The sequence below is a fragment of the Gorilla gorilla genome, chromosome 14, assembly GCF_029281585.2.
Source record: "Gorilla gorilla gorilla isolate KB3781 chromosome 14, NHGRI_mGorGor1-v2.1_pri, whole genome shotgun sequence".
In the NCBI taxonomy this organism is placed as follows: domain Eukaryota; kingdom Metazoa; phylum Chordata; class Mammalia; order Primates; family Hominidae; genus Gorilla; species Gorilla gorilla.
The window spans coordinates 34,136,667-34,149,955 of NC_073238.2; the positions used below are offsets into that span (position 1 = coordinate 34,136,667).

The 13,289-nt window shown below is 41.8% G+C and overlaps 1 protein-coding gene across 15 annotated transcripts in view; it reads right to left on the reverse strand.

Moving 5' to 3' along the window:
- Positions 1-13,289, reverse strand: part of ZMYM5 (zinc finger MYM-type containing 5) — a 40,930-nt gene that overhangs the window by 13,155 nt on the left and 14,486 nt on the right. For 4 of the 15 annotated variants that reach the window (XM_055360159.2, XM_019039953.4, XM_019039955.4 and 1 more), the window contains 3 exons: positions 3,560-3,845; positions 2,516-2,681; positions 345-557 (listed from right to left, as the gene is read on the reverse strand). In XM_055360159.2, coding sequence (XP_055216134.1) covers positions 345-557; positions 2,516-2,681; positions 3,560-3,845 — 665 coding nt within the window. Of the gene's footprint in view, positions 1-344; positions 558-2,323; positions 2,682-3,559; positions 3,846-13,289 lie in introns of those variants that run through there. The other 11 variants (XM_019039957.4, XM_019039958.4, XM_055360161.2 and 8 more) reach the window with 6 other exon arrangements.

Below are 13,289 nucleotides of genomic sequence, written 5' to 3' on the forward strand. Positions count from 1 at the left end.
GGCACATGCCATCATGCCTGCGGCTAATTCTAAAAAATTTTTAGTAGAGATTACGTCTCACTATGCTGCCCAGGATGGTCTCAAGCTCCTGAGCTCAAGCAATCCTCCCACCTCAGCCTCCCAAAATGATGGAATTACACAAGTGAGTCACTGCACCCAGCCCAAAGTAAACTTTTAAAACAAGCTTACGACAATCTTAGACTTGAATATTTGAGATGGGACAAACCAATGACAGAATGGCAAAATGGAATTAAATGAGATTCTAAGATAAATCCGGTTCATGTAAGCTGTAAGGGTGAAGCTACTATATATTTGATCATTTAAAGCTCATGAAAAAGAATTACCTGTTTATATTCGTTAATACAACTTTGGCAGCAAAATCTCTTCTGCTGACCTCCAATCACCAGGATGTTGTTTCCAGTACTCTTACTAGGCATGTACTCTCCACAGTGCTCACAGCAGTTCATTATTAGACCATTGGCCAATCTGTACTTATTAAAGCAATGGTTACTGCACAGTTTATGTGTTACATTATTTACGCTGACTTCATGGCGAATCTAAAAGAAAAACCAGAATTCATTAACTAAGATATATGAACCAGATTAGCATAGCAAGCAATGAGATAACTAGTTTCTGCAACAGAAGCAAAGAATCCCTAGTCATATCTCAGAGGAAGATATACCCAGGGAAAAGATTTTTTTTTTTTTGTCTGAGATAGTCTCACTCTGTCACTCAGGCTGGAGTGCAGTGGCACAATCTCGGCTCACTGCAACCTCTGCCTCCCATGTTCAAGCGATTCTCCTGCCTCAGCCTCCCAAGTAGCTGGGATTACAGGCGCCCGCCACCACGCCCAGCTAATTTTTGTATTTTTAGTAGAGATGGGGTTTCACCATGTTGGCCAGGCTGGTATCGAACTCCTGACCTCAAGTGATCTGCCCGCCTTGGCCTCCCAACATGCTGGGATTACAGGCATGAGCCACCATGCCTAGCTGGGAAAAGATTTTTAAAAAGCATATTTTATTTTTTCCTTTATTTGTAAGATCACTTTGATTTCACAAAAGAGGACAAGATTCATAGGAAAGCAATAAAATCAATAATAACTTCCCTAAAGACATTTAATAACAACAGATAATGAACTTTTATTTTTTTTTTTTTTGAGACAAGTTTTTGCTATGTTGCCCTGGGCTCGAATTCCTGGTCTCAAGCAAGCCCTCTACTCATGCCTCCTGAGTAGCCCAGATTACAGGCTTGCAGCACCACACCTGACTTTGGTTTAGAAGATTTTGACATGACCCGCTTAAAAGAAATGGGTCAACAATCCTTTTTTTTTTCTTTTGATAGTGTCTCTTGCTTTATCACCCTGGCAGGAAAGCGGTGGTACAATCATAGCTCACTCCACCTCAAACTCCTGGACTCCAGTGATTGTCCTGTCTCAGCCCCCTAAGCAGTTGGGATTATATGTGTGAGTCACTCATCAACAAGGATCAACAATTTTTAGATGTTATTGTAAGTAAAGTTCACTGCCCTAGAACATTTGTGGAGGGAGCTAAGGGAATCAATATTATCTGTATTCAGGATCGTGTCTGTATAACCAGAAGCAGGGTAGTTCTCACTGTGGTAACTGAGATAAAATCATGTCCTTGATATGCATGACTCAGGGGTAACCAACACCAAATTTAGTTACCAAAGACTTTTATAAAGTGAGGACTGCCTGCATGCATGTTTCTTCTCTTCTAGGAAATGGGAAGACTGCAATATCACTGAATGTTAAGCAAACAGCATACATTCACTCCACTTGTTCCATGTGTTCTTGTACCGGGATCTGCTGCTTTCTAATTTTAACTTTTAGATTCAGGGAATACATGTGCAGGTTTGTTAGATGGGTATGTTTTTTTTTTCTTTCTTTTTTTTGAGAGAGTCTTGCTCTATCACCCAGGCTGGAGTACAGTGGCGCGATCTCAGCTCACTGCAGCCTCCGCCTCCCTGGTTCAAGCGATTCCCCTGCCTCAGCCTCCCAAGTAGCTTGCGTCACCACACCCAGCTAATTTTTGTATTTTTAGTAGAGATTGGGTTTCGCCCTGTTGGCCAGGTTGGTCTCGAACTCCTGACTTCAAGATATCCACCTGCCTCGGCCTCCCAAAGTGCTGGGATTACAGATGTGAGCCACCACGTCCGGCCCCAAGGGGTAGTTTTCCAGCCCTTGACCCCCAACTCTTGAGACTACATTTTTATTTAATGTCATCAGTAAGAACAAAATCCACCATAAAACAATTGCCTTGTTTATGAGCACAACAATTCCATAGAAACAGATGTGTACTTTCCATGCTATGCAAATGGAATTTTATTTATAAAATATCCCATAAGATAGTTCTAACATATCCTTATTCTTCCTTTCAGCTTCATGTTATACATCCAGAACATGTGCATTATGTAGATGAAAGAGTACATAATAGCACTTAAAACTTAAAATTATCACTGTTAGCCTAAACAACAACTTAGGTATAAAAATCCAGACCTCTGCTAATTTACTACAAATTGTACATCTTGACTTATTAAAAACTCCTTTTTTAAGATTCCAGTTGTTTTCACAGGGAGACAAACAAGATGTACTATAAAATTCTTGGAAGGATTTGCTTGATTCTACTGGAAGAATGACATTAGCCTTCTTTGTAGATGCATCTCTGAAACAGAAGGGATAGACACATAATTTAAGAACACTGAATTTTAATACAAGTCAAATATATTAATAATAATTGCCATTTTTCATTTTCTTATGATTTAATACTAGAAATCAAGTATAACTTTTAGATGCAGCAAATCCACTTTTGGCTTTATTGCCAAGAGTTCTTAAATGATATAGAAAGAGAAACGTCAGAGATAAAAATCTTTCGTAGCACAAAAACCTTGCCACAAGTTTTTAAGATTTTTAGATGCATTCAAAAATGCTGGTAATAGGCTGGGCACAGTAGCTCACACCTGTAATTCCAGCACTTTGGGAGGCTGAAGTGGGCAGATCACTTGAGGTCAGGAGTTCGAGACCAGCCTGGCCAAAATGATGAACCCCTGTCTCTACTAAAAATACAAAAAATTAGCTGGGCGTGGTGGCACGCACCTGTAATCCCAGCTACTCGGGAGGCTGAGGCAGGAGAATCGCTTGAACCTGGGAGGTGGAAGTTGCAGTGAGTGGAAATCGTGCCACTGCACTCCACCCTGGGCAACAGAGTGAGACTCCGTCTCAAAAACAAACCAACAAACCAAAATGCTGGTAATAAATTCATAGAACTAAGGTGTTAAGATGGGGGAGCAGGGGAGGCAAATGTAGTAGCAGGGAGAGGGGCAATTGATTTCCAAACCTATGTTCCATTTTCCTGCCGAGAGTAAATACAGCACATACGAGTCCACAGCTTGGATATATTCTAGGAGCTCAAGCTCAATAAACTTGAAGACACTCCTGCAACAATTCTACCCATAAATCTATCCAGCTCTGCAGTTATATTGAGTACTTATTTATACCATTAGTATTCAACTATGTGGAGAAATGTTGAAAGGTACTGCTTACTTTTTACATATTATGCTTCGTGTGTTTTGAGTACGTTTATGAGAGAAGGAAGAGAGGCAGGTGGTAGAGCAAAAGAGGTGAGCTGATCCTTTTCGTTGATAAGCTGTCTGTCCCTTCTGTAAAGGCTTTTTGCAATTTGCACAAGTGATTTTAGCTGGTTTAGTAAGTTGTTGTTGGGCTGTAGGCTGGAAATTCTGCTTACGAAGTAAGGCCACTGGTGATAAAGAATCCACCCCTGGCTGTTTCTGATTACTGGGAAATGAAGCTGACTGGGAGATCCAAGAATCTTAAAAATGAAACAAGAAAAAAATCATGGAACAAATCAAAATGTACATCAGAAAAATAACTTGCATTTTCATTTAAGAGTTTAAGAGACAAGTGGGGCAGGCGTATAAACATGTGGTTAAGGCCAAACACTCTTGATGCACAATCCCAGGGGGACTATCCACTTTGTATCTCAAGTGAATGATACTCCACTGTGCCAACAATAATAATAAAGTAAATGTTGGCGTCTGGAATTGTGTAATGTGGTAGCCATCGGCTCTTAAGTCAGACTCCAGGTTCAAAGATCTCCTCAGTGTAATATTACACAAATATACTAATTGATGATACCTAACTCATCAGAGTGCTATGAAGAACACATGACATAAAAGTAATGCCTGGCACACAGGCACACTCAAAAAATATTAGCCACTTTTTTTTTTTTTTGAGACAGAATCTCGCTCTTTCTCCCAGACTGGAGTGCAATGGCACAATCTCGGTTCACTGCTACCTCTGCCCCCCAGGTTCAAGCGATTTTCCTGCCTCAGCCTCCCGAGTAGCTGGGATTACCCAGCTAAATTTTTTTTTCTATTTTTAGTAGAGAGGGTGTTTCACTATGTTGGTCAGGCTGGTCACGGACTCCTGGCCTCAAGTAATCCACCTGCCTCAGCCTCCCAAAGTGCTGGCATTACAGGCGTGAGCCACCACTCCCAGCCTAATCACATCTTTCTGTCTACTCATACCACTAAACAATCAATCCATCTCTATGTATTTCAAGTAAATTGTAGATATTAGTACACTTACTTTCAAAATACTTTAGATGCAGTAGTTTAATATAAATCTATTATTATTTCCCAGCCTTCTAAAATATTACTTATCAGGCATTAATATAGATTGTGGATACTCAGGAAAGACTCAGCTTTCCTAACCTTACATAGCAGCTGCAGTATCATAAATTACTGTTAGCTTCAAAAGGTACAGTATTACTTATAGGTGAGATCCTTCTCAAACTTTATTGTGCATATTAAATCACTTGGGAATCTTGTTTAAACGGAGATTCTAAATTAGTAGGTCTGAGAAGAAATCTGATACTCTGCATTTCTAACCAACTCTCAGATGATGGTGAAGCTTTGAGAAACAAGGTTCTATAATAAAGAATTATTTTGTAATCTATCTTCAAAAACAGCTTTTGGACAGGTGAGGTGGCTCATGCCTATAATCCCAGCACTTTGGGAGGCTAAGGTGGGAGGATCACTTGAGGCCAGAGGTTTAAGACTCAGCCGAGGCAGGGTGCAATGGCTCATGCCTGTAATTCCAGCACTTTGGGACGCTGGAAGCCAGTGAGTTTGAAACCAGCCTAGGTAACAAGGCAAAACCCCATCTCTACAAAAAAATAAAATTAGCTGGGTGTGGTGGCGATCGCTTGCAGTCCCAGCTTCTCACTCTGTTGCCCAGTCTGAAGTGCAGTGGCATGATCACAGCTTACTGCAGCCTTGAACTCCTGGGCTCAAGCGATCCTCCCATCTCAGCTTCTTGAGTAGCTGGGACAACAGGCACATGCCATTATACCTGGCTAATTTTTTTATTTTTTGTAGAGGCAAGGTCTCACTATGTTGCCCAGGCTGATCTTGAACTCCTGGACTCAAGCGATCTTCCTGTCTCGCTCTCCCAAAGTGCTAAAATTATAGGCATGAACCACCACACCTGGCCACTTTTTTTTTTAATTTTTTGAGACGGAGTCTCGCTCTGTCGCCCAGGCTGGAGTGCAGTGGTGCGATCTCGGCTCACTGCAAGCTCCACCTCCTGGGTTCACGCCATTCTCCTGCCTCAAGCCTCCCGAGTAGCTGGGACTACAAGCACCCGCCACCATGCCCGGCTAATTTTTTGTATTTTTAGTAGAGACAGGGTTTCACCGTATTAGCCAGGATGGTCTTGATCTCCTGACCTCATGATCCACCCGCCTTGGCCCCCCAAAGTGCTGGGATTACAGACCTGAGCCACCGCGCCCGGCCCACCTGGCCACTTTTTACTTTTTTTTTTTTTTTTTGAGACAGAGTCTTGCACTGCCGCCCAGGCTGGAGTGTAGTGGCACGCTCACTGCAACCTCCGCTTCCCAGGTTCAAGGGATTCTCCTTGCCTCAGCCTCCCAAGTAGCTGGGATTACAGGAGCACGCCACCACACCTGGCTAATTTTTGTATTTTTAGTAGAGATGGGGTTTCACCATGTTGGTCAGGCTGGTCTTGAACTCCTGACCTCGTGATCTGCCCGCCTCAGCCTCCAAAGTGCTGGGATTACAGGCGTGAGCCACTCGGCCTGGCCTATTTTTATATGAAAAATTACAACAATCTGTGAGGCTCTGGATGATGTTAGTATTTTAATTCATAGGTTGGAAGGGGGTTTTTATCAGTACTCCTCTTTGCAGGTCCTCAGTGTCTACTGAAAACTCCATTTAGCTTCTCTGCAGCCTTTTCTGGAATTGAACACATAGGGAAAAACAGCCCCAATTCTTCTCTCAGATCTTGGAACCTTAGTTTTTCCATTTGTTATCTGTAGCTCTTGATGTCTGATACTTTATATATTTTGTCATTTTTTCCCTAATTATTCTCAGCAAGAGGGATAGGACTTACCTAGGTATCAGAAATGAAACTCCCTAGAGTCAGTATCATGGTCAGAAATGTTTATAATGCAACAAAAATACAAAAGATGTAAGAGCAAATTCTAAATTTAGATATTTTCTCTCATGAGCTTTTTTTTTTTTTTGTACTGTTTATACAAAAGTATGTGGGAACTGGAGAACTTTCACTGAAACACAGTGTACCCTAAAAGTTAAAGAAAGAATTAAATGGTCCTTTCTAACAAATATAATCCTTTTTTTTTTTTTCTTTTTTGAGACAGAGTCTTGCTCTCCTGCCCAGGCTGGAGTGCAGGGGCGTGATCTCAGCTCACTGCAAGCTCTGCCTCCTGGGTTCGCGCCATTCTCCTGCGTCAGCCTCCTGAGTAGCTGGGACTACAGGCGCCTGCCACCACACCCGGCTAATTTTTGTATTTTTAGTAGAGATGGGGTTTCACCATGTTAGCCAGGATGGTCTCGATCTCCTGACCTCGTGATCTGCTCACCTCGGCCTTCCAAAATGCTGGGATTACAGGCATGAGCCACCGCGCCTGGCCAATCCTATTTTCATAAAACGGAATGCAGTTTTACGTGTACTTTATGAAGAGCCAGTTGTATTGGTTTTCCTTTTGGTGCTGCCAGCTTCCACCAACCCACCTACCCCATGGGCTGGCCAGACCCTTTCCCGCAGGGGGCTGTCAAGAGCCAGTTTTATATGATGAAATTTAAACCCATAAGACCTAAATTTAAATGCAATTCAACTCCAGAAATCCTTGCCCGTTTTTTTTCTCTTGTACTACAAAACCTTCAATTTATCTACATGGGAAATACACAGCAACTAAAGTAACACATTCTGGAGGAACTTTGACTTCAAACAACAACATAATAATATAATCAATGTCATCTTATTCTTAAAGCTTCCTGGTAAAACCTAATTTGTTGTACTAATGCTGACAGCAAGTAAAAAGAAAATTTATGGTTAATACTAAAAATGGACTTCTTTTATCTATGCTATTTCAAGTTAAAGAGTAAAAATAGCAACGACTACAAAAAGACTATCCTTTTGACAGATGACTTAAGCTTTTTTTTTTTTTTTTTTAAATTAAAAAAAAAAAGGTTTTTTGGCCGGGCGCAGTGGCTCACACCTGTAATCCCAACACTTTGGGAGGCCGAGGCAGGCAGATCACCTGAGGTCAGGAGTTCGAGGCCAGCCTGGCCAACATGGCGAAACCCCATCTCTACTAAAAGTACAAAAATTAGCTGGGCATGGTGGCAGGCGCCTGTAATCCCAGCTACTCGGGAGGCTGAGGCAGCAGAATCGCTTGAATCTGGGAGGCAGAGGTTGCAGTGAGCCAACATCGTGCCACTGCACTCCGGCCTGGGAGACAAGAGCCAAACTCCATCCCAAAAAAAAAAAAAAAAAAGTTTTTTTACATGGACATGGAGTTTCGCTATGTTGCCCAGTCTGGTCTCAAATTTCTGGGATCAGGCAATCCTCCTGCATCGGCCTCCCAAAGTGCTGCAATTACAGGCGTGAGCCACTGCATCCAGCAGATTTAACAGTTTTTTTTTTCTTTTTTGAGATAGAGTCTCACTCCGTCACCCAGGCTGGAGTGCGATCTTGGCTCACTGCAACCTCCACCTCCCAGGTTGAAGTGATTCTCGTGCCTCAGTCTCCCAAGTAGCTGGGATTACAGGCATGCGCCACCATGCCCAGCTAATTTTTGTATTTTTAGCAGACGGGGTAGAGGTAGAGCAGAGGTAGAGGTTGCAGTGAGCTGAGATTGCGCCACTGCACTCCAGCAAAAAAAAAAAAAAAAAAAAAAAGAATATATAGCAAGGCTTCTAGTTTCCATGAAAGAGCTTTTATTTACATAAGATGGAATTCATGCTTATATAAACATGAATGACATCTAAAACAAGCAATAAATATCTAAAATGTAAGAAAGTATTATAAAACAAATAAAGAGTGAAAGAAATAAACAGGCATGGTGTGGTGGCTCATGCCTATAATCCCAGCACTTGGGAGGCCAAAGCAGGTGGATGGCTTGAGCTCACAAGTTCGAGACCAGTCTGGGCAACATGGAGAAACCCTGTCTCTACAAAAAATACAAAAGTTAGCTGGGCATAGTGGCACACGCCTGTAATCCCAGCTACTAGGGAGGCTGAGGTGGGAGAATGGCTTGAACCTGGGAGGCGGAGGTTGCAGTGAGCTGAGATTTTGCGCTATTGTACTCCATCCTCGGTGACAGAGTGAGACTGTCTCAAAAAAAAAAAAAAAAGGGGGCCAGGTGCGGTGGCTCATGCCTGTAATCCCAGCACTTTGGGAGGCCGAGGCAGGTGGATTACAAGGTCAGGGATCGAGACCATCCTGGCTATAACATGGTGAAACTCTGTCTCTTCCAAAAAATACTTAAAAAATTAGCTGGATGTGGTGGCAGGCGCCTGTAGTCCCAGCTACTCGGGAGGCTGAGGCAGGAGAATGGCATGAACCCGGGAGGCAGAGCTTTCAGTGAGCCGAGATCGCCCCACTGCACTCCAGCCTGGGCGACAGAGTGAGAATCCATCTCAAAAAAAAAAAAAAAAAAAATTAGCTAGGTGTGGTGGTATGCATACCTGTAATCCTAGCTACTTGGGAGGCTGAGGTGGGTGGATGGCTTGAGCTCGGGAGGTGGAGGTTGCAGTGAGCAGAGAATGTGCCACTGCACTCCAGCCTGAGCGAAAGAGCCAGACCTTGTTTCAAAAAATAAATAAATAAAAGTAGACTCAAAAGGATGATTTTCAATGGACATTATTTCAAAGTCTTTGACACCTTCATTGCTTTTAACACAACCTAGAGATTGCAAGAGTTCTATGTTGTCTCAGGTTTAACTATTAATAAGACATGTACATAGTAATAAATGGGTGACAGATGTGAATTTGAGAAAATTCATTAAAAATTTCAAATATATTTGTCAATGGTCAATGACATGCAAATTATGATGATACCACCTTTCAGTTTAGCAAGCTTTAAATAATAACACCTACTGTTAAGGAGTGTTTACAGTACAGAAAAAGAACTCTTTTTTTTTTTTTGAGATGGAGTTTCGCTCTTGTTGCCAGGCTGGAGTGCAGTGGCGCAATATCGGCTCACTGCAATCTCTGCCTCCGGGGTTCAAGCGACTCTCCTGCTTCAGTCTCCTGAGCAGCTGGGATTACAGGTGGCCGTCACCACGCCAAGCAAATTTTTTATATTTTTAGCAGAGACGGGGTTTCATCATGTTGGCTAGGCTGGTCTGAAACTCCTGACCTCAAGTGATCCACCCACTTCGGCCTCCCAAAGTGCTGGGATTATAGGCGTCAGCCATCGCACCCCGCTGAAACTCTTATGCTGCAAGAAAAGTAACACAATTTGGTGGTGGGGGAATTTTGTATTAACCATCACATGCTTTAAAAATACGTTGACATCTTGAATGCAAATCTACTTCTAAAAACTTTTTAAGAAAATAAGGGTGCCAAACTTAGAGATGTTTATGAGAAACAGTTTGTAATTGCAAACAGTAGAAACTACCCCAAATAACAAACTACTAAATGACATATAAACATTAACAGATAATTATATTTAATATGATCTAATAATATAATGATATGTCCAATGCTTCCTTGAGGTCAATAACAAAATAAGGTTTTATAGTCTACTTGTATTCAGCCTTGTATTAGAAAAAGAAACAAAAGGGAATGTGTGAAGTCAAACTATTTCCATAGTAATACCAAGATTTATTGCTTTTTGTACTATGTGGCATTTGCATTAATGATGGAAATGCAAAACCTCTGGCAATGGAACTAAACCGTACTAGCAGTTTTCACTAGTATGCATTTGGTCACCTTCACTTACGAATGTTATCCTAACACCAACTGGTATATATGGAAAACAATTCTGATGCTAATGTACTCAGAGTTAGCATCAGACCCCACAGGTTTAAAGGCCTGGTTCTCAGCAAGACTGCCCTCACTTCAGATACCAGCTGCACTTCTAATCAACTGGCCACAAATCTGGGAGGGGTTCCCAAGGTTGGATAATTTGTTAGAAAGACTCACAGAACTCAGGAAAAGCTCTATATTTACATTTAGTTGTTTGTTGTTTTTTTAAACAAAGGATACAAATCAGAAACAGCCAAATGAAGAAGCTCATAAGGCAAGGTCTGGGAGGGTCCCAAATGCAGAATTTTTGGGCCAGCTTTCAGTGGAAGCAGTAGCATCACCTGCCTGGCACACTGATGTGTTCACCAACCAAAAGGCTGCACTGAGCTTCAAAATCTAGAGTAGTTTTATTTGGGTTTCATTACGTAGGCATGACTCATTGGCCATATGACTGAACTCAGCTCCAGATCCCCTCCTCTCCCAGACTTTGGGCTGGCTCAAAGACCCAAGTTTCAATCCTATAGTTCATCTTTCTGGTGTCTAGACTCCACTGTGAGTCATCTCATCTCTTAGCGTAAATTCAGGTATGATCCAAGGAGCTTATGAATATAGCAAAGATACTTGGAAATTTTAAGGATTTAGAGTCTCTCTTCCAGGAACCAGGGACAAAAATAATTTTTACTACAGATGTCTTTGGTGAAACAGTAAAAGTTATTAATAATTTCATTAAAGTTTAGCCTTTGACATCTTAATTTTCTGTATGACAAACTGGGTAGTATGCATAAAGTATTTGTTTCATACCAAAGTACAAAGGTTATCTTATTGAAAAGCAGAAAAGCGCTTGCACAGTTGCTGGACTATAAGCTGAACTAGCCATTTTTCATGGAATACCATTTTTACTTGAAAAAAATAACAAACTATGACTATTGGAGACATTTTCTTAAAAATAACTCAAAAGAGTTCATCACTTCAAGAAAACAGAGTATTTGTTGCTGATGAGAAAATACGAGCTTTCAAGTGAAAAATCAGAATTTTTGAAAACTTGGGGCACATGTTCTCAGGACCTCCTGAGGGCTGTGTCACTGGCCAAAAAAAAAAAAAGGCGAATTTTTGGAAGCCTGTATCCACCACCATGAACTTGACAGCTTCCTAAAGTGTCAACATTTAGGATCTGAGTGAACCAATATTTTCCAAATAACCAATGCACAATGTTATTAATACAAAGGTTAAAAATCCATTCAAAATCAACAGATTTTAAACTAATAGACCAGTCTGTACCAAATACAGTCCCCGTTTTTTTTTTAAAGAAAAAAAAAAAACCAGCAGGGTATTATGGCATGCACCTGTAGTCTCAGCTACTTAGGAGGCTGAGGTGGGAGGATAACCTGAGCCCAGAAGTTTGAGGCTGCAGTGAGCTATGATCATGCCACTGCACTCTAGTCTGGGAAACAGAGTGGGATGCTGACACATAAAAAAATTAAAAATAAACAGCATGAAAAAAAATTTTTTGAGACAGTCTTGCTCTGCTGCCCAGGCTGGAGTGCAATGGCATGATCTCAACTCACTGCAACCTAGGCCTCCCAGGTTCAAGTGATTCTTGTGTCTCAGCCTCCCCAGTAGCTAGGACTACAGGCATGCACAACCAACCACGCCCAGCTAATTTTTTGCATTTTTAATAGAGATGGGGTTTTGTCATGTTGGCCAGGCTGGTCTCGAACTCTCAGCCTCAAGTGATCCGCCTGCCTTGGCCTCAAAAAGTGCTGGGATTACAGGCATGAGCCACTGCGCCTGGTGATGAAAACTTAATTATATGGTTACAAATCCCACATTGTAACAACCTTGAAAACTACTAATTGTCAAGTTTTGGTGCTGCATCAAAAGAAAACTATCCACATCTAAAAAGACGTGGAAAATAGTCCTCCCTTCTCCAACCACCTATCTATGTGAGGCCAGATTTTCTTCTTATACTTCAAGCAAAACAAAATACTACAACAGACTCAATACAGAAATACATATGAGAAGCTAGATATACCTACCTGTCTTCTATTAAGCCAGATTTTAAAGAGATTTGCAAAAATGTACGACAATGTTACTTTTCATTAAATTTCTTTGAAAATAGTTATTTTTCATTACAAATGTTATTTAGGTTATATAATGGGTAATTACTGTGAAAAGAATAGTTTTAATTTTTCTTTTTTTTTTTTTTTTTCTGTGAGATGGAGTCTCACTCTGTCGCCCATGCTGGAGTGCAGTGGCGTGATCTTGGCTCACTGCAACCTCCCGGGTTCAGGTCATTCTCCTGCCTCAGCCTCCCAAGTAGCTGGGACTACAGGCACCTGCCACCACGCCCAGCTAATTTTTTTTTTTTTTGTATTTTTAGTAGAGACAGGTTTCACTGTGTTAGCCAGAATGGTCTCGATCTCCTGACCGCGTGATCCGCCCACCTCGGCCTCCCAAGGTGCTGGGATTACAGGCGTGAGCCACTGCGCCCTGACTCGTTTTAATTTTTCTTAAGATTTTATCTTATTTTTTGAGACAAAAAAACTTCTGTCGCCCAGGCTGGAGTGCAGTGGCATGATCTCAGCTCACTGCAACCTCAGCATCCTGAGATCAAGCAATTCTCATGCCTCAGCCTCCCAAGCAGCTGTGACTGCAGGCGCATGCCACCATACCCAGCTAATTTTTTTTGTTGTTTTTTTGTATTTTTGGAAGAGACAGGGTTTCACCATGTTGGCCAGGCTGGTCTTGAACTCCTGACCTCAGGTGATCCGACAGCCTTGGCCTCTGAAAATGCTAGGATTACAGGTGAGAGCCACCACACCCAGGTAAGTATTATTTTTTGAGACCGGGTCTCACTCTATTACCCAGGTTGGAGTGCAGTGTTGTGATCATAGCTCACTGTAGCCTCAAACTCCTCGGCTCAAGTGATCCTCCTGCCTCAGCCTACGAAAAGTGCT